At 40.8% G+C, this 22251-nt stretch overlaps 1 protein-coding gene and 1 long non-coding RNA gene across 3 annotated transcripts in view; one reads left to right on the top strand and one right to left on the bottom strand.

Moving 5' to 3' along the window:
• The first annotated feature begins 10826 nt into the window (after window positions 1-10826).
• Window positions 10827-22251, top strand: part of PRSS12 (serine protease 12) — a 33178-nt gene continuing 21753 nt past the window's right edge. Inside the window, exons 1-3 of the mRNA XM_069012547.1 lie at window positions 10827-11168; window positions 18779-18917; window positions 20824-21002. Coding sequence (XP_068868648.1) covers window positions 10850-11168; window positions 18779-18917; window positions 20824-21002 — 637 coding nt within the window. The 5' untranslated portion in view covers window positions 10827-10849. The remainder of the gene's footprint in view (window positions 11169-18778; window positions 18918-20823; window positions 21003-22251) is intronic.
• On the bottom strand, window positions 12285-20934 carry LOC138109329 (uncharacterized). 2 transcript variants are annotated; one of them, XR_011150413.1, is made up of 3 exons: window positions 20850-20934; window positions 16942-17011; window positions 12285-12945 (listed from the first exon to the last, which is right to left on the bottom strand). It is a non-coding gene; the product is annotated as an uncharacterized lncRNA (long non-coding RNA). The 2 variants fall into 2 exon arrangements; XR_011150414.1 differs by lacking the exon at window positions 12285-12945 and adding an exon at window positions 15946-16027.

Below are 22251 nucleotides of genomic sequence, written 5' to 3'. Positions count from 1 at the left end.
TTTCTTCTTCTCTGTGCATGCTGTGGTTTCAGCTCTCTGAGCCTTGTATCCAGCCCATGCTTCTGTTAAGGTAAGTATCAGACCAAATTCTTGCTGGTCCAGTGGTGACTAATGAGTTTGTGGAAGTGCCATCAACTCTGATCCATTATCCAGATTTTTTCCTTCATATTTATGAAGCCAATTGTTTCCTCATCCTGTTTTTATTTAACTGATTATCCCTGAGTAACTTACGTTTCACTTCTCTTTACTGAGGTGCATTCAATCTTTTTCATTGTTTCTATTGTTGAGATAATTTTGAATTCAATTCCTGTCCTCCAGCCTACTAGTATCTACTTCCAATGTCAGGTAGTTGTGCAATAAGCAGACATGCTCTGCCACTTTTGCTTATCTGTTTATGGCATTATAAAGTATTTATAAAACACTAACAAATGATACAATTTCACACCCATTTGGGAACTGTGTTACACTGACATATATTCAAGTCTAGACTACTCCATTTAGCAAAAAACTGCTACTTATTTTATGTTGGTAGAAATGACTGAAAAAGTTACACGGAATTAGGCCCAAATTGCTTAATTTAGCACTGTTCTCTCACTTTAATTGTTCTTCACATAACAAAACTCAAACTACATTGTGCCCTATTAGATGCTAAATAAATTCATAAATTCAAAACACCAAATGGACCAAATAGACGAAATGAGAAAGACGTTTTTCTCTTAAAACAGATTAGTAGAAAAACAGAAAATATAAGAATATTTTATAATAGAGAAACAGATGTTAGCATGGACTAACATCACACTCTTCTTATTTCATGTCCTTTTTCCCTATGCTTTCAATGAAGTACCTAGATCTACCTCTTTCGAAATATCTTTATAAATTGTTACCTCAATTTTGGAGCCTGTTTTGAACAACTGACAGTATCCCAACACCCAGGGACCGTGGCTGCGCTTGCTTTTCTACCTCTGCCTCAAGCTATGTCCCCACCAGAAGGCAAATCTGACTTAATGAGTGTATTGCAAAACACCACACCCCTGAACCCGTACAAACTCACTGCAGCAGCTGCACTTCTGTTTAAAATCTACTGGAAGTAACTAAGTACCAGCGGAGTCTCTATTAGGGGAGTACTGCTTGTCATTAGTAAGCCCACAAGCATCCAGCCAAAACAGAGCCTTCAGAAACACGCTGCCACAGGCTGTGGATAATTTGCCCGGCATGTGGTGCCATTTCACACTTCATCTAGATCAAGTTGCATTGCCATTTGACCCAGCTTTGGACATGTCCTTTGTGATGGACATGAAGCCTTGCTGTTGGAGCTGCTTGCTTCTGCACCAAGAAATCGTACCTGGATGTGACCATTGACAGGAATTTTCAAAGAGATTCTGTAACTCCTTTGCTTTTGAATGGCATCATATTTCATTCTACTTTGTCAGCAAGAATAAGGGACTTGCACACAAAAGTTTAAAAAATGATAAAAACATTTCTAATTCCCATACATGGAATAAACTTAGTTTCTTAAATATCCTGAACTAAACATTGTTCTGGCTTCCTCGAGCAGTATCCAACATTGCTGGAAGAAAACCAGCAGGATTGGAGCAGAAGCTTTTTGAACTGAACTTCATTTTGCTGAAAAATGTGGATGGGTCACAAGAGGATTTTAAGACCTTGCACTGGATTTGTTAAATTGCTGGGAATGAAAATGATTTCTGCTCTTAAAAATTCCTCTAATCAATATGTTTTGTTCTAGAAATGTCACGAACTACCAAAATTAGAGTCTATATTCTTAATTCAAAATATTCTATTTACAGCTATTCAGACTTGACATTAGGAAGCATTTCTTTATGAGAGGATGATCAAACACTGAGCAGGCTCCCTGGAGAGGTGGTCAATGCCCCAGGCAACCTGTCAGTGTTTCAGAGGTGTTTGGACACTGCCCTTAACAACAGCCTTTAACTTTTGGTCGGCCCTGAGGTGGTCAGGCAGTTGGACCATGTAATAGTCTGGTCTATTCTATTCTATTCTATTCTATTCTATTCTATTCTGCTCTACAAATTCAGTGTGTTAATTTGTATTGCAAAAGGTAAGATTTGGTCTTTTTACATCTCTTCCCCCAAGTCCCACTTAGTCTGGAGATCAGGCAATACTGGCTTCTCACCCCTTTCAGAGAGATGCTTTTCAACAGAAATGTCTGTGTATATGCCTTAAAATACAGCATGAGAAGAGAGGGTGGAGTGCAGCTTTATATTGTAGTGCATCTAGCCTTGTATTTACTCCTTAACAGTGCCCCCTTAGTGAGGCAAGAGCAAATCTCTAGTAATTAACCAATTCAGTGATGTTATTTGTTCTACCACTGAGCTGAATTTGATCCACTCAAGGGCAGTACAGCTCTAATGACATGATATCTCTTGGCTTTACTGTTACAAACCAAAGCATCAGAGAAGTGTGAATTTATAATGCTTTGAATAAAAAAGGCCGTATTTCCATAGACTCAGTGTTCACTGACTTCCAGACTTAACTCTACAAGCACTGAGATCAGAAAATATTATGAATCATTTTCCTGTTTTCCCTGCGTTTTTAAAACAAGATAATAAATTAGACTACCAGTTTTATCTTACAGTCAGAATCTGTGTCATTGTTTGCAAAACAAACCCATTCAGTTTTATGTTTAAACGTGGTACTTGTGCACATGTTCTGTGGTTGTCTCAGAGCTGGTTTGTTTGCACTGACTGGCAATAAAGGACACTGCTACTGTGCAGAATGTGACCGGATATGGCAGCTTTGTACACTGAAAACCTCCTGTGTCTGAAGTCTCTGTATTACAGAAAATTCATCCTTATCTATTACCTGACATACTCAGTACTTTTGTTTCAGTATTATTTAATGTTTCCTGGCTACCTCCATATCTAAAGAGATGGAGTATTTTGCACCAGCATGTTATTTGCATAAAATATTTTAAAATATAGCCCTGAATTTATTGTTTATCTTCTTGTTATTCCAGAAGATGGCTTGTAGTTAAATCTTAGAGAAAGGAGTTATTCTGTTTTTCATTTTTCCTGGATCCTAGGAAATACAGAGAGAAATTTACGAAGAAAAACCTACATATACAGAAAAAAAAGTGGACATATGGACTATTCATCATTGGAATAATTTCCCCAGGGAAGTGGTGGATTTCCCAACATTGGACACTTTTAAAGGTGCTGGGCCATCCTGTCTAGACTGTGCTTTTGCCAAGAAAGTTTGAACCAGATGGTCCTTAAGGTCCCTTCCAACCTGGTGTTCTATGATCCTATGATGTAAATTGCAAGTCCACCTCCTACAGCTCCCAGCGCAAGTTAGTTACTCGATTTCTAAGGGCTGAATGAAGGCTCTGCTGAAATAATGGCAACATTCTGAGACATGGTTCCAAAACAGGATAATAATCATCACAAAGCAAGGAGAGGTTTGAAATGTTACATTTTCTAAAGTTAACAGTATTTCCACTTAATATAACTGGACATTTGGTCTGGTAGGATTTAGTTACATACCATTAGGAGGCATTGTGTACAATAACAATGTTTAAAAGTCAAAAGTAAAAAAAAAAAGTAGAGTGTACAGTAATACAGTGCTTATTTACAAAAATAAAGTGTCCTAAACAGATCAATATAAAACCAGAAGTAACTGTGTTTTGTATAGCTATATCAACAGCAAAAATATGTTGCTTTTCATAATCCAATGGGCTTAATTTTAATTTTTACTTTTACTTGACACATCATTATGCCAGCCAAGATGGCTAAGTATGAAAACAGTAAGTTGGAATGTGAAATTCCACAGAGCCATTAGACTGTCAAGGAAATAGCTGTAGACAGGATCCCTACCTTATTTATTTTAAAGCATATGTGACTGCATTTTAAAATTTCAACACATTGTTGAAAGGAGGCACAAATACCAAGTACATCTTTGTACATCACTTTATGGTATTCACCATGAAATGGTTGCTCCAGCTCTGCATATATTTCTGAAAGCAAGCTAGGAACTACTGGGATCTGTTTTTTTAAAAATGGTACCAGTATGGGCAAACTAAGGCTTGTATATATAATGCACAATATCTACTCACTAACATGAGACGATTCACTGGTTTCAATGGAATTATTAACCTATACAGCCAATAGAACATGGATTGTAAACACTCAGCAATATACTCCCCTGCTTAACAGCTAAACTTCTCAAATAATAGAAATTGCAAGTAAAACAAAAGATAATTTAAAATTAGTCCTCATGCTTTCAATACAAACCCAGTCTCTTTGAGTCAAATAAGTATAAACTGGTTTTTTTAGCTTTCCCTTCAGTAAGTATGAGAATACGTGTTCCTTTGAAAAAATAATGATATTGTTATCCAAAACTATTACTAAGAATAAGAGAATGAAGTCTTTAGAATTTCTTTCGCAGAAAACAAAAATATTTAAGACAGGTAGAATTTAATTTGGGTGATATTGACCAAAGATCATTGCATATATGTAGCTCAGCACTAAAGTAATTCCTGCTTCTCTCTGAAACTCTGCCAAAAAGTCTTCTTTACAGACTGTGTGTGTGTTGCTGCTGGAGGTTGTGTAGCAAGCAGTAGAAATGCCTCATTCCACTGCTGCTAATGGGAAGGTGGGACTTGGATTAGGTGGAAGATGAAAACACAAACCAACCCTGCCTGCCTCACTTTCTGTGGTTTGGGATTTTCACTGCACTTACACTTCACAGCAATGAAATGTAAAATTCTCAAATAGGTATTATTAAAAAATGCTTTCAGAAATTGATCTCTGAGCAAAGAGAAGACATATGCTACCATTCCAGACATAAATCATTGGAGGGAACTACCTGGATTGTTTGTGAGAGAAGGACTTATTTAAACAAGTACATTTATAAAGCATTGTTTACCCTAAGGAACCTTCTACACATAAATGTCAGAGGAAATTGTAGAAGGTCATATATCTCAGCTCTGTGAACCAGTTGTCTTCAGTGACAGGGGATGTTTTGTATAAATAAGGCTTAATCCTGCTCTGTGGCACGCTTACCTAATGCTGACTCATTTGCAAGGGCCACCTTCTATATGAAAAAGAGTCCAAAATGTATGTTTCATGATGAAGAAAACATCAAATTTTTTTTCACATTTTGTCTCCCTTAAAGGACCGACTCACTTACCAAATCCACATACACTCAGGGTAGTCAGGTTTGGAATTGAAGTTCTATTTCTAAGCAAAGCTCCATTAAGCTTGTTTGTTAACAAATGTAGTTTTCTATTCCATTTCTTCAAAATATCTTCTTTTTCATATTCTTGCCTCTTTAAATATCCTTATTTATAGGCTGGCTACACAGCCTCCCCTTTCACCTAGTTAACAGACTGCAACATATGGGATGCTGCCTTTACCTCCCATTCCGAGCATCAGGAAATCAAGCAGCACCTCTGCTGTATTTACACAGGCAGGCTGGGGCTCTCCTGCTCTCACACTCCAGTCTCACGCCCCACTCTGCCACATGGCACTGCACACTTGGGATGTGTCGAACTCTCCTTCTGTGAGAGGAACATAAGGAGTCCTTGGAGGTTGCTCATGGAAGCAATATCAAACCAGGCTCAAACCCCATGGCCCTGGGAGTGCATGAACAGGCCCATATGTTGTACCAGTTGCATGTTCCTGGGTGTTGCTGAAGTAGTAGCAACTCCATGGACACATCCTGTCTCCTGTGCTCTGAAGTGTTACGCCTGGTACTCCTGTAACCTGCTTTACACATGCAACAGAAACTGGTCCCCAGTCTTGCATGATCCAGTTTACCTTTCAGTTTTAACTGCAGTTACTTCATCGTGTCTGTGGAACCCAGTGCTGAGCACATATGCACTTACGTATTGAACTCCTCCAGGAAATCAAGTTTCTTATGGCCTTGTTCCAGGAAAACAGGTTTCTTATTCCCTTATAATACGAACTCGGCTCCTTGCACAAGAAAGTACTTAACACTTTAAAAAAGCTTTTCCTGTGATCTCATTACTGCACACACTGTGTTATGTGTTAATGGAAACCTCATCAATTACCGGCTGTTCAGCTACATCCTGTGTAAGGCAGGGTCACCCTATAGAGCTTATATGGAATTACAAACAAAAGGCCTATTCTCTCCCACATAAGCACAAACCCAAATTAATTTTGAGTCAGACTTGGCAGCATTTCAAATTTCTGCTGCCCATGTAGTTAAAAAGAATGACACTAATGAATAAAATTATTTTATAAGAGCGCTGACTTACATCCTAAAAATGTTGACTCATTTCGGCACCCATTCCATGGCTCATTTTGCACATGGAAGTCTTCTTTGTGTGAAGCCTTGCTTCCTCTCCTAGTTCTGACTTCAGCCTGGTGTTTGATCTCACCCAGTGCCACTAAGTCATGTGTATAAGTTTTTCCATTTATTCCAGCACTTGATCTATTTGCCCCAGCGTAGCTGATTATATGAAGAAAAAGTAGTACACTATTAGCTAGATAGTATGAAAATAATTTCATTGTTGTGCCTGGTTGTTTGACTACATTTTCTATGCTTTGTACTTCTTTCTTGGTGGAATTTCTCACATATCTCATTGCCTGAAGTCAGCCCTTGCTCTGAGCTGTCCCATCTGTGCTGCTGCTTGACACTCACCGGGGCATGAGGGAATGCAGGAGAGAATACCTTGGATAGGGCTATCAGTGGCAGTAAGACAGGACTGAGTCAGGCCTTCACTTGTCACCAGTATTTTAACTGAATTCCACCGACAGCTGGAAGTGCTCAGCTTTTCTAAAATCTCTGCTGACAGCACACTGCATGAGCGACTCAAAAATAAAGGTAAGCAGCTTTACTGAACACAGGAAGAGGCTAATCAGTGAATTTTCCTATTGATTCAAATGGCAGCAGAATTAGACTGATTCTCCAGCTGAATTTTAAATGCTGGGTATTAAATATTTTTGCAATGCAGGACTACTATTTTTGCATGGTTAACCCACACATCAGATATTTTCACCTATTCACATGAATCACTCAATGAAAATTAGTCCTCTAATAACCTGTACCCTCACACGATGCAAAATCAGAACCAGCCACAGGGAAGAACTATCAAGTGCTTTTAGAAAGCTATTAGGATGAAGGAAGCTCTTGAGTAAGTTTCCTTTCAAGCCTTGCATATTACGAATAACCCACACTGCTCTGTATTATGTGAATATTTCCAATATTTCCATTTCTTAGATAACCTAAGGAATCTATGCACAGAAATATGGGGGAGCAAGGGGTGTTGGAGTGGTCAGATCCATTCATAACTATGAATTATTCATTATTCTTTGCTTTATCAACAGTTTGGTGTTGGGACTGTAAAATATCAGTAGAGAAAAAAACAGTCAACCCTGAGGAATTGTACAGAAATGAAAACCTATTCTGGCAGATGATTTCCTATGACTGCTTTCATGGAAGTTGCCAGTGCACAGCACAGATCTCCCAGCTTTGGTCATGAGTGCTGACGTATGGGACTGCTGTCAAAACCTCTGTTCACGAGAAGTACAAGCTAAATACTGAGACTAAGTATTGAAGCTGTTTTGCAAAAGGAGGAATGGGCTTCACCTGGAGCCAGTTCACTCACTGTAATATCGTCTTAATGGACTATTCTCCCAACCAATCTCAAAAGACCAAAACAAGCCTTTGTTTTCCTATAAAAATACAGGCCTTGTTAAACACAGATTACTGACTTTAAATCCCGCTGTGCTGCTGCAGGAGTATAATTAGCACAGTTTCCAAAGGTTTATTTTCCAGCATTTTTTGCCTTTTTTTCCCTGAAAAGCTGGATGCTGTAATTTCAGAATCCAAGTTATATGCAATGCCCAGATTGATTTTGAGGTTTCCTATTTTCCTACAAAAACATAATTTTCCTTTCTTTTGCATTTGCAATTCAATTTATGAATGAGTTTTCAACAGTTTTGTACAGCAGAGAAAACACTTTTTAAGGCAAGCAAATGCACTAAGAGCATTTCATATTTGGCATCTTTCTAAAGCTATATCAGAGTAACAAGCTTCTGTTTCTTGTTTCTAAATATGTGAAGATAAAGTCTACCCTTAAAGCATAGTGCAGTTTCTTACTGTTATTTAAAGTGTGAGAATCCATCTTAAGTCCAAAAGAATCAAGGTTCTCAAAAACACAGTCTATAAACATAACTCTTGCTTTGTCTTTGCTCTTTCCAATAACTTTTGAGTGATTGTGACTACATGTGACAGAGGCAGAAGTCACAGAGATAATGAGCTTCCTACAAGTGTGATAAAAGCAGTCAAGCAGATCAGAGCGATTCTCTACATGGCACCTGTAAGTGCCAGAGCTGAAGGACAAACTGTGCATGTGCTCACACTGTTCAAACACCAGAGAAACCATATGGGGGAGACACTCGGAAATGCTCAAGCCAAGACAGAAGCTGCAAGCAAAGTGTAAAGTATACAGCCTGCAAAAAAACCTCTGTCAGCTCCAGGACTCCTTGGAACAGTGCCCCTCCTTTTTAGAGTGAGTTTACTATCAATGTCTTGAATGGACACCAGACCGAGTCCCTAATTTGTAAATTGTAACAAAAGCATTATTTCCTGTAGCATTAACAGACCTCCTATCATGGGGAAAGCTCATTTATAGTTACTAAAACAAATGAAGGCTCGTTCTCATGATAAAAATTAAAATGTTCAAGAGTGAATCTGTACATGTGGATCCTTCCATTAAACCTGAACCCTGTCTTGGAAGTGAATCATTATAACATTGCTTTCTTCTTGGTGCTTCTTTTGGAATTCTAGTTACTTCCAAACCTTTTTCCCTGTTTAGCCTCTCCTCTTTTCCCCCACATCCTGCTGACTACCATTTTGCAAGCTCAAGCACAAATGCCTCTACCCCAGATAGGTAAAGAAAGTTCACTGCAGAGCCCACACACCTTGGGGAGGCGAGTGCAATCAGAATACATGAATAAGTGCCAAGCTCAGAGCTTTGCCTGAAGCGCTTTGCAAGACTCATCACACTCATTTGTTCTCTTCCCCCTGTGCTGATCAGCAGAACCCTTTCTCTTCCAGGCTACAGAGGGTTGGAAAAAGAGCTTAGGTCAGGGAAAATGAAATATTTCTGGTACTTGATGTTTGCTAGGCAATGAAGGAAACCGTAACCAGCTAGGCTGAGCATGCTTTTAACTGGTCCTTCCAAAGGATAAAAGCAACCAACTTGTCATGACAGAAACAGAATTTCAGACAATTTAAAAATGGCCATAATGAGCTGCTTTCAGGCTAATGTCTTGCATATATTCAAATACTTTGAAAATAAATTAAACTCTTACCAGTCCTGATATTATTTTTAAAGAACGCATATACATATCCCCAGAAGAAATCTCAGCAAGAAAGAACAATCTGTGAGTTTCTGTCCACAAAGAAGTGCAACAGACACTGTGATAGCATAGTTATCATGTTGCTGTAGAAACCCCAGCAGAGTATGCTTTAACTTTGTGAGAGATTAAAATACAAACTGTAATGCTGCAATAAAGAATTAACCACAGATGAGCAGAACTAAGATGAATACAAGCAATCCCAAATACTATGGGACCTGCTTTCCATAGCACTGGAGCTCTTTTGTTCTTATAAACGAAAGTTTAAACTGGCGAAGTTGCATTTTGCACCTTTTCAACAGTTTGGAGGCAGCTAAAGGAACGGCTCTGTTCACTGGATATATGTGGGATTCTGCATGGAAAGCAGAAAGCACCCTTTCTTTTAGACTTTTGTCTCAACAAAAGGTAGTGGAAATACTGATGTGCTCACTCAGAAACCAGATTAAAACTTTGCAGACAAAAAAAAATTGGAGAGGCAAAAGGATCTTATGAAGAGGTGAATCTACAGACTCATATTACAGACAAATTGCCAAATACACAGTATGTGCTCCATGAGGCAGAATTTGACGTCAAGAATGAATGGCATAGATTAAAACCAGTGGTAAAGTAAAACATAGTAACTACCCCAAATTAACAACCAAACAGTATTAGACAAAGAAGCAGCAATAACTGACAGCCATCTCGGTGGGACAAGGAAATCAGAGATGATCAGGTCATGCAGACCTCTGCAGCGCTTGGAAATAAGCAGATTACTATTCAGAGCACATGGGGCTGGGATAATGCTAAACCCTCGAAGACATCACAGCGTTTGTTTCCAGCCCCTTTGTTCCCCGCTGACACGCCTGGGGATCTCACCATCCCTGTGCCGCCCCAGCCGGCCCTGCGGGCCCGTTATGTCCCTCTCGCCCCGAAGCTACGCTCCCCAGGCCAGGCTCTGCCCGGGCTCCTTCTGCTCTTCGTGAGGCTGTAGGAGGTCGGGGGAGCCACAAGCACGGGGCGAGGGCAGAGAAGGTGGCTCCAGGGGAGCCCCAATGCGAGAGACAAGTGAGGTGGGGTGAACCTGCAGAGCTCGGCAGGACCGCGGGCAGCGCAGAACCCGGCGGACGGCCGGGGAGGGCGAGAGATGGCACCGGCGTGGCGGCCCTGGTGCTGGCGGGGGAGCGCCGGGGTCGGGCTCGGGGGCGCATCCCCCTGTAAGCCCCGCGCCGAGGCTGCCCGAGGGGCCGTGGCCGTGGCCGGGCGGTCGCTCCGCTCCGCTCCGCTCCCCGCTGCGCTGGGCAGGCTGCGGCAGGTAGGGAGCCGGCAGCGCCGGTGCTGCGCCTCTCCGCGCCGCCCGCCCTGCCCCCGCGGGCCGGGCAGCCGGGGGCGGGCGGCAGGGGTGTGCGGCGAGGGGGATTAGCGGGACGCCGCGGCTCCGCCTTCCCCCCTCGCACCCCGGGCGCGATGAGAGGGGGAGATGGACCCGAGCCGGCGGGACTGGCACCATGACATTCGCCGGCTTCGTGGTGGCGCTGGTGATAGGGGCGATCCCCGGAGCCCGCGGGCCGGCGCAGGTCTTCGCCAGCCTCCCGGCCTCCCGCCCCCCGCAGCCCCCCGCCGGCTGCCCCGCCGGGGGCTTCCCCGCGGCCCAGCGCCCCTGGGCACCGGTGGCGCCCGCTCTGCCGCGGCGGGGGGCGGCGGGCCGGGCGCCGCGGGGCCGCCGCAGCTCCTGCGCCCTGCCCGGCGGCGGCGAGGGGCGGCCCGGCTGCGCCCCCGGGGCCGGCCGGGGCCCGGCGGAGCGCGGCCGCGCTGACTGCGAGCGAGGTAAGCGGGGAGGGGGCGAGCCCGGGGCGCGCGGTGGCGGCGGAGCGGGAGAGTGCGCGGGGCTGCGGGGCGCGGGGGGAGACAGACACTGAGACAGCCTTGGCCGGGCGGCGCCGTTCTCCCATCCCATACCCGGTTCCCGGTCGCTGGAGGGAACGGGGAACGAGGGGACGGACACCGTCTGCCAAAGTGACCGCCAGTGCTGTTCGGAGAGTTAAACTCGTGCATCAGTGGATGCAGCGGAAAGACGAAGGTCCCGCCTGGGTTTATTCAGCCGCTATTCTAATACTGGGTAGGTGAACCGCGTTTCAAAGCTGTGCCGTAAGCGTTCAAGTAGGCTCAGTTTGCCAAGGCTGGCTGGCATTCCTTTTTTGTAACCGGGTTCACTTCTCCGGGAAGCACTTGGTCTACAAAAGTGAACTGGCAGAAGGAGAAATAGAAGGATGCCTTGCTCCGAAGGCGAACTGTTTACACAGTATGTCTTTCTTTTACCCCCCACATCTTAGGATAATGGGGTTCACAGGTTAGTGCTGGTGCTCATCAACATCCGTGAGCTGAGCCAAGAGACCTGTGCTCCCCTCACACACTCCCAGCTGAACTTCCACTGACTTCAGTGGAAGTTTTCAGTTTGTAAGGACTGAACAGCAATTTCAACATTCAGCCCTTGATCAACTTTACATTTCATCAATGTTGGCATCAAATTTATTGATGTACAGTCTGGTTTGAATGACTTCACATTTTTTCCTGCATTGCTCTGGTATTATCTCCTACCTAAGATTTCTGTCCTATATATAGCTGTACTAAACATGATCAACTGTAATTGTTCAAATGAAAATTAAAATTCCCTGCTTTATTGTCCTTCCTTTTACATCTTTTGTAATAGCACAAGGCCAGCAATGAAGTTGATCATTAATATTATTATTTTGTCTGTCATGAAAGCTGACTTTGGGTTGTGAGCGGTTTCTTTTATTAATTTACTTTCAGGTGACTGAAAAGGATTGTTATCCTTCTCTTCCAACAGTAGCCATAGAAGGTGTGTGAAAATAAGAAAGCTAATTTGAACAACATGATAATTATACATATTGGTATAAAATACCACATGAAGAGGATATGGAAGCACCAAGGTCTATATTGATCATTTACACATTTTAAAACAATGCAGCTTCCAAAGCTGTGTTCCAAGTCCAATGTACTCCTTCAAGAAGACAGAATTATGTTATGAAGTACAGATGTTTCCCTGGAAAGAATACCAGGCAGCTGATGGCATGGAGGAGAAAAAACATAACTAGACAGAAGGAAAACCCAGAAGACTTCATGCCCTTTAACTGGTCTCACTTTTAGAAAGGGTGCCACAGTTGCTTCTCTAATTTAGCCCAACATATTAATAGGTTTTTTTAGAATTCTTCAGTCTGGTTCCCAAAATACTTTATGAGGATTTGGTCTAATACAGTAGTGAAGAACACAGCAGTTTATTGCTAAGAACCCAATCTTGCACTTAGTAAAGTAAGTTTCAGAATCCTGCGTAAGATCAGCATAAAGGGGATTTAAGCAAAACCCCACCAAAATACTGCATGATTTGGGTTTAGGTGTGTTTCTTCAGTCTTTTCAGAATGCTGCTTTGTTCCCCCAGAAAAGGGAAATGCAGGTTGGCATTTCTGCTAAGAGAGAGGACACAGCTACGGAACAATAGCCAATACTTTCTAAGCGATCATGTGTTCCTGTTGGACTCGGTGGTAAACTCCAGTGGCATCACCAGGGCCAATGTCTGTCCAGAAGCCTCCATGGGGGCAATAGGAAGCAATTAGAGAGTTTGTGAGATGGCTTAAGGAACATGGACACAAATCAAACCATTTGCTCAGAAATAAACATTATTACAACATTCCCCTTGAAGTATGTTCCTTTCTTACAAGAAGCAAAGAGATGCCAGTGAGGCAATGTGATGATGTGGTTAAAGTGAGAGAGGGACAGACTACTCAGAGAGAAACTCACTGCACCTCTTGCTTTAGTAGCTGGGCTAAGGAAGCCCATACTCAGTATTAGGCACCTGCCATAACTAAATACAATACCATATTCAAAGGCTTACTTGTGAATCTCTGGGGTTTTCTAGCTTAAAGATTAAGACTTATCTGCAAAGTTAATAGGCTAAACGTTGTGCATGTGTATATATTACACTGCTTTATATTTAAACAGTAACAATGAAAAAATGTTTAAAAAGTGCTTTTGCAATTACACTGTATGGTACCAGTCTAAAATCAGCTTCATAGTTTAAAATAATAGGTTTTGGTGTTTCATTTCCTTCCTTCTAAAAATATCTGGGTAATATTACTTATTCATGCCTTGAAAGCAAGTAAACCAAATACAAATATATATAAATTATCGTGATTAACCAAGGACATCACAGAGGGCAATAAGTGAATATGAGAGTACCCTCTACACAGAGCCAGTGTAAGTCCACCAGAATTTAATATTTTAGTTACTGCTAGTAACAACTTACCTGTAGTGTACTCAGGCTCCAAGAACAAGGCCTAGCTCAGTACCTGGAAGCCACACAATGTTTGTGTGGCACATAGTTACAGTTTTCTGCACATGTTGTTCATGCTATGTTGTTACATATCTAATTTAAAGCACTGTGAGTCAAGCGGGTTAATTATTTTCTTTTCTATTACAAAGAGGAAACAGAGAAAACAGGGGAAGTGGCTTTGTCAGAGGTCAGTGGTAGAACTGGAAATAAAAGTCAGAAACGACTGACTTTAGAACCTTTCCATTAAAATTGCTTTTTTCACAAGGTGATTCCACTAATGTCAATCAAATAAAGCTTCACTACACTTTTGTGAGAGAAGAATCAAGCCTCAGGCTCAAAATTGAAACACTAGATTATTCTCCCTACCTGTTATACTATAGTCCAAGCAGTTGATGGAATGACTTTCGGGATTTTGGTTTTTTTAATAGCTTATGATTAGAACTTAAACATGAATGTCCATATTTTCCTTCTAAGAAGCAGCTCCTCTGGAACCATTCTTACCAGAGCTGCACAGTGTGAGACCCCTCATTTTCTCCAGCTCTGCCCACATAAGACAACTGCAGTCCTTCAGAGCCCCTTACATTGATCAGTTTCAGTTTAGTTTCTCAGAGCCTTAAACTATTGATTGCTGACATGATGGATCTCAGTGCTGCAGAGGAACCAATGCAGCACATCACACACTCAGTGTATACAGTATTTATGAAAGTTCTAATATAAGGATCCCTGAGTATGCAATACTGCTACTGATTCTCAAGATAGTTCTTAAAAAGTAGTTCTGATGGAGGTACCCTTGTTTCAAGGTTAAAATGCCAGGGGGAAATAATTACAACTTTAGACTAAGAGCAGTGCTCAGGACAGTGATAGACAACAGCATTCATTGATCACAGTGAGCACCATACATAATATTGCTGAAGTCAACAGGATTCATTTCTTCAATTTTAGTCAGGCCTGATCCTGGAAGGGAAGTTTCCATTGATCTGAACCAATGTTAGGTTTTACCTGTGCTACAGGTAGCTTTTTACAAGAACCTCATATAAACCAGTGAATTAGTTCCATTCTGAAACTGGGATAGGCTCTTTTATATGTATTATGGATCATCCCCGTGTATTCTGAAATACTACGAGTTACAGTGTGGTCCCCTGGGATATACTGCATGTGTCAACGGGAGACCCTCACACTTGATGTCAACTTGGACTTGCCTAATTGACTGCAAGGCAACAGAGATGAATTATCAGTGCAGGGCCTTTCTGTAGCACTATCCCACATTGGAACACCTTGGAAATTAAGGCAGAAATAAAAGTATTTGTTGTTTTTACAGATTTCTGAAATTGAAGTTACTTATTTTGCTTTGCTTTAAATTTGCCATTTCAGAGCACACAGCACCAGGGTGAAAGGCACAGGCAATTTCTACTTCTGATTCCTCTTTTCCCAGCCTACATTTACAGCCAAATTGCAGACCTTTGGGCACAGGTGTTTACCAAGAAACTATGGCACACCTTTAACCAACACCATAAACCCCACTGCTGCAGCACTTACACATACAGCAGAAGTGGAAGTGATTCCCATTCTATTTGCAATTCAGCCACACAGTAACAATGCTTATTCCCAGTGAAATGTAAAAAAATAAAAGAGAGTTTGAAGTTACCCAGCATCTCATACATGAGAAAGAATAGGAAAAGAGGCCAGGCAAAACAGCACAACTCCTTTGAAGCTCTTCTGCTTTTTGGAGTTAATTAAAAGTTGGCTGTGTGGTTTTCCTCTCCCTGTTTTCCCGAGTGTCTCATCTTCAGCCTGAATGGCAGGTGTTCTGGAGCAAGTCTCAGCAGCACCCACTGGATACCCTTACTTCCTTGCATTTGCAAGTATTACTTAATCTCCTTTCAACAGTGATAGAAGATAGGAAAGACTTTGACTTGGGCAGATACCAGGACAACTAAAATTACCAGACTGTATGTAAACAACAGGAATTGACCGTCAGTAACCTCAGCTAGAACACAATTACAATAAATGCATACACACTTTTTGAATGTTTACAAATGAAGGAGTTTCTGTCAAGACAGCAGATTGTATTTTTTAATATAGGGCTGAATTAAGTCTGTCCTAAGAGCACAGTATGTGTCTAGAGCTGTCTCATAGGCCTGCTTTGTGTCCCATTCCCTTGTTTCTAACTATTGTGGGGTCACGTCACCTCTCCTCATCCTCCCTCTTCCTGACCAGTGCTGAAGAGGGCAGAGCCATGGGCAGGATCCTGGTGCTCCTGTTCCATGTTGTCGAGCTTTGTGTTGAGGCAGTGTACGTTCGATAAGCACTTTAGGCAGAGGACTGACACTGTGTTGAGCTGGCGGAGAGCAGAAAGAGTAGATTCTACTGCATTAGCCCTACTCCCAACAGGATTTGTTTTCTTCAGCAACTCAAATAGCTGAAAAATTACAGCTTAAAAAGATGAGATGCCTACTCCAGAAACCTAGAGCCGCCAGTGCCTACACTTAAGTCAGACCTGTTTTCTAAGAGGGAATGCAAACGCCCTTCTCCAGTTGTTGTGCGCTAGGGGCAGCACAGAGGAAGCCCCTCAGACACGTGCTGGGGTGCTTGAGGTGTTACAATGGAACAGCAGTAGACTTGAGCAGTGAAAAAAAGAATTAATCTGTGTGCTTACAATCATGGTAAATATTAGGTTTCTTGCTGCCTATGAAGTGAAAAAACATTTCCTGGTAATTTTACAATGCAAACACTGACTATCTTGCAACTGAAATATTAACGCATAAACAGATAGTTGGCAATACAGCATAAATACACACGATGGCAGATCATGCTGTTACCATGCAATTCCCTAGGATCCGTTTACACAGGAAACACGGAGCTGTGTTTCACTATGAAGTAAGGGTTTCATATACTGGAAAGAAAGTCCTGATGTTAAGGTTCTGTTCTATGAGGTAGGTTCTATGTAGCTAATGTATCTCTTCATCTGGTAATAGAACTACCAGGTGTCTGAATACCACAACATCTTGAGTAAACAACAGAGAAATAATTTTCTCATTAGTGTCCTTTGATTTGTTTGCTACATAATTATAACTTGGTCATATGACAGAGGTTGATACATACTTCAAAGTGCATATACTGTATATTTGGTTACATCTATTAAATGGCAGGTTTAATATTACCTACTTGTAAAAAAAGGCTTTCTTTTTATTTCTTTCTAGATTAACTTATCAGGTGAAAATCAAGAATATTTAAAACTTGTTACAAAATTACCTTTAACAATCCTCTTGTGTGTTTTGCTGTGTGTACATGACAAGTTCTTCCACCACTGTCACTGGGAAATCTGTAAATACAGAAAGAGGAGTGAGCTAAATTCTGCCATGGAGACCTTAGAAGAGAATTTTATTCTTCAAGTACTCCTTTATTCAAATATTTGAACAGAAACATTGTGTAATGTGTACTCAGGAAACACTGTATTGATTTCAATAGGTGTCATGCATCACTGTAAGCAATCATGCACTAAAATAAACTTATTTTTGGAGATGACATCTTCAAACTTGCTTTCTGGTATGTCAGGAATCACTTTGCTATGACTGCAGTTGACGTTTCAAGTGAAAATAATAGTCTATACAAAAGTCTGGTGAAGAGCAGAAATAAACAGAATTCCAGACTCTCTCTGTGACATATACAGAAAAACACAAAGAGAAAAATGGTAAAGACAGATAAATGATGTGCAACATGTCTACAGTATAGTTATATTTGACTCAGTACTAATCCTCTCTTAGGAATAACAGCTCACTCTGTAACATGAGTTGAATAAATATTGTTTGTAATTTACTGCACAGTAAGTTACTGCTGAGGAAGTAAATAGGAGGCAAAAAGGAACACACCAAACCAAACATGAGGTTAATTAATTCCTCGAGTTATTTGGCAGTTGTTCAGCCTCATGGTTTTATAAAATACACTGAACTACACCCAGGACAGAAACTGAGAAGAAAAAGTGGATCTACCTATTATTATTATTTACACTAAGATGAACACCTGTAAAATGAAATGCAGGCACAAACACTGACTATTTTCATCCCATTGCTAAACCCCCTGCAAACTGGGAGATGGTGTAGCTTCTAAGTAGATCACAGAACAGAGGCAGATGGATTAACTGGGATTTCAGGCAATACGAATTCATACAGCTGGGCTATCTTTAATAATTTAACAGAAATGTTTCATGTTGAATTACTGCACTGTCTTGATTCTGTTCTGTTTCTGTGTAGTTATCCCTATGACCAGCTTTTTCCCACCTTTGCCGGTGGCACTTGGCTACCTTCAACACCAGGTGCATATAACATCTCAAGTAAAATTACTGTAATGCAAAAATGCAAAATCTGCTAATTTTCGTGGATTTCTGTGCTCTGTAGCTCTCAAGAAGCACGTTTTCTCCTCCCCACTTCTTTTAGACAATTCCTTACAGTTTTTAGCTTGCTTTGTCTGAGAATTTGGTAAAGACCTCTCATGAATTAATAGAACTACATCCAGTGTTTTTCTGTCTGAGAAAAGTACGAACAAAAGCATTCTTTGGCTAAAATAAACTGCTGTCGTCTATGACATGGATAATGTAACATAGGTCAGAGCAAAAGCTATGCAATCCATGTGGTTATTTTCTGATTCCCTTAAGGTTAATGGAATTTTGTGAAAGATAAAAGTATAGCGTATTTTTTATATATATATATATATATACACACACGCTATATATATGCATACATATATACATTTTTCTCATTTGGGTAGAGGAAATCGCATTTAAATAATTATGTGTCTATAAATACTTTGTTAGATCTTTAAGTAAATTGTAGCATCAGAAGGATCAGAAATATGATGTAGTTTCAGTATGAGGAGCAAAATGCTTTCCTCATGTAAAAAAAAGGTTCTCTCAATTTGTATATCATTGTATGAGAATGTTAGGCCTGCCAGAATATTTCTTGGAAACAGCTTACTAATCCATGAAATAGGAACTCAGGGAAAATGAGGTTCAGAGTCTTTTGTGTGGGATGCATTACCTGAGCAAGAGTATCTTGGAGGCGTAATTGGTTTATTTTTAATTTCTGTTAACTAGGGTCAGTGAGACTCCGGGGAGGCAAGAATGAGTTTGAAGGTACAGTGGAGGTTTATTTGAATGGAATCTGGGGAACAATCTGTGGGAGCCATTGGGACAATAACGATGCGACAGTTGTATGTCGACAGCTTGCACTTGGGTAAGTTTCAGTTTGAGTAAACATCATTCAACTCATTTTAATGATGTTTCAGTATAAAGAACAATCTATTTTGTAAATCCTGAGGGCTTTTTGTGTTTGGTGATTGCTTTTTCTGTTTGAAAGTGTTTGAATGCTGAAGTTGTTCTTCCCAGAATACTTTGCTTGCTTCAGCCGCATTACACTTCAAAGAGGAAATCAGTATTTCCGCAGAAAGCTGTATATGGGATCTGGATAGGAGCAGACCATGGCAAATGCTTTGCTTTCAAAGTGAAATGTGTGAACAGGTCAGCAAGCTTAGGCAAACACAAACTGTTCTGCTGGACATATGGGAGATGTCCACGAGGACAGAATTACATGGTCTGATCCTGATCGCACATAACTAAGTATCAATTAAGAACAGCTCCAGTGAGGTTATTGAATCTATAACAATCTAAATGTGGCCAGGATTAGACTCTACATGGGCTCCTAATCATAGGAAAATTCCTGATTCTCAGGAGCAAGGGGTTATCCTAGTAATCACCCCTTCTAGCATGCCAAATAACACCTGGAACTCATCCTAAGTTTTTGGCAAATGGCAACATTTTAGAGCTATAACCATAGACAAGTTGAAAGTCCCTGTACTGTCCTTGTTGATCACCACTTCCCACTGCTGCCAGAGGAAAGTTAATCAACAGCACCCTTTAGCATAGTTTGGCTGGCTTTATTGCCTTTCTAAAATTTGTTTCACTCACATACCAAAACAGTGGGTTTGCTTGCTACAAGCTGTAAGGGGCTTTTCTAGCAGACTTGCACTGTGACCTTCCTAATGATTATTCCACTTTTTAAGACTGCTAGCCAGAACTAAATCTGGTTTATAATGTTCAATACTAATCTGGACACACCATGCCAACTTATAAAAATATGAGGATTAGATGAGATAAAAGTTCAGCCATCTGGAGGCTGTGATTTTGCTTATGACTTCAGCTGTCTACGTGCAGTGTCTCCTTCCTTCATTTTCACATAAGTCTTATCTGCTTTCCATACCCTGAACACTTCAGCTGAACGAGGCCGCTGTTAGCAAAAGTAGTTCAGCGATACGCATGATTGGTTTGGTCTTTTCAACAGAAATGGCTCAAAGCTGAACCTAGGCCAAAAAAGCCCCAAGCAAACAGTAGCTGAAAGTTTGAATGATCTTGAATGTTTGGCAGAAATTTGGATCTCCATACCACCAGGTGAACTCATGAGATATTACTGGTGTTTTTCAGGTGCTCCATCTATCTGTTCCTTTGATATCACCATATTTGGGCTTTGTTTTAAATTTGTTGAGCTTTGCAAGGAAGAAAAGATGGCTCTATAAATGTTGCTGTAGATTCAGCATGAGGAGGAAAGAGAGCTGATTATAAAATGTTCTGGGTGGATGGGAATGGCTGAATAGAGAAAAATGGATGGGGGCCTGATCTACTGGAGCGTGAAGTGGTTTCACTGTCCCATCATCACAGCCATAATACATGGCATTTATGGGCAAAGCATGGTACGTCTTCATGGAGTGAAGGACAGAGTAAGGGAGAAAGGCCTGGTGGCATTATGTCTGCTGGAATTGTAACTGCAGTGGGCTGGTACTGTAGGTTCACCTACGAACTGTGGACTGTGTGTTGATTTTTGTAGTTAAGAACCGGGAAAGCAGGAATGTAGCTGGCTCTGCAGCAACACAGTCATTGTACTAAAGTATCCCACAACAAAATGGTGAAAACTGGGTCACATCTGTTACTTTTCTTTGTGCAGAAGACAATGCTGAACTGTATGAAAATGTGATGAATTTACACTACTGAAGAAAGCCCTTTCTTTTCTACTCCAAAATTTATATATGAGAAAATGTTCCCACTTCCCTTCCTCCCACTCTGATGCCCTCTCCTGATTATTCTTACAGGGAAAAAGGTACAGCAAAACACACACCCTTTTCTGGACTAGGCCTTATTCCTGTTTTCTGGAGTGAAGTGCGTTGTCGTGGTGATGAAGAAAATATACTGTTATGTGAAAAAGACACCGGGCAGGATGGGACATGTGCTCAAAAAATGGCAGCTGCTGTCACATGTAGCTCCTCCCTGGGTAAAAAAACCATATGTTTTTCTTAAGTCCTTATTTTTTTTAAGTAGAAGTAGCAATAATTATTCATTATTAAATAAGAAAAAATTTTAACATTTCTTGGAACAGATTATATAGATTGAATCATTGCATCATTAACTGCTTCAAATACCTCAAGCAGCACCTAGCTTAACAACTTTTTACCTTTCCACAATCAACAAACAAATTGTTTCTTTCAGGTGTAGGTTGTGAGAAAAAGTATCAAGAATCTCTGGCTGTAAAATGAGGATTGTTCCCCCCCTTTTTTTTTTATTGTCAAAATTATATTATTAGGAAAGCAAGTATCATTCATATTTTTAAGATAATTGATATTATTTTAATCAACATGCTAACTAAATGAGCAGGCATGCCATCAGATTTAAGATAGTGCTGCCTCAAGGAGGGCTGGGCTGGCAGTGCTGGGGAGCTAGCAATGCCAATCTCTTCAGCTGAAATCAAAACGTGTGGCTGAAGCCAGTTCTGTGCTGCCTTTCTTCTCCTACTTATGTTTCTATCCAAAGAAGGCAGGTGCATTTTTTTCCTAAAGCTCTATTATTAATGAGCAGTATTTTGACAAATGGCTTTTAAAAGAACATTTTGGTGTAAGAATGAGTAGAGGGAAGGGAGAACCAAAGCAAGAGAGTTTTGCCTAAAGAAACTGAAAACTATAAATGTTTTCACATTTGCAGGTTCTATTGCAACTAGCCTTTAAAAATATTTACACCACCCCCTCCCCCCATATTTCAGTGAAACACTAATATGAAATTGGAAAAATGCCCTCAGTATTGTTTTGGGATTTTTTTATAACCAAGAATTAGATTAAATAGTAGCATTAATTGGTTGGAAAGTTACACAAAAATTACTTAAATCATTCAGATGTTAGATATGGTGAAACTTTAAAATAACTTTGTTCACATTAGAGAAATTATGGGGTTTTCTATGGCTTTAAACTGTTTCCATTATTATACATTTATTCAGCAGTGATGCTTTCAAGACAGTTTCTTGGTGCACCAGAAGAGAGATACAGATTTTAAAAGACTAGAAGCCCAAAGAGAACAATACTTGCACAATTTAATTCAAGTGAGATTTCACTGCTCTGACTGGAGTTTCTAACAGAATGAGAAAACAGGAGGATGAATTTCTGTTTCTGTGTCTATGATATAATTTTTGCCTCTTACATCAGATTTTACCCAACTTCGCTCTTATTGGTAGAAATGTAGCTCTGCTGACTGAT

The sequence above is a fragment of the Aphelocoma coerulescens genome, chromosome 4 (genome assembly GCF_041296385.1).
Source record: "Aphelocoma coerulescens isolate FSJ_1873_10779 chromosome 4, UR_Acoe_1.0, whole genome shotgun sequence".
Classification (NCBI taxonomy): domain Eukaryota; kingdom Metazoa; phylum Chordata; class Aves; order Passeriformes; family Corvidae; genus Aphelocoma; species Aphelocoma coerulescens.
Note: the sequence above shows the minus strand (reverse complement) of the source record. Positions and strands in the feature narration are given on the sequence as shown.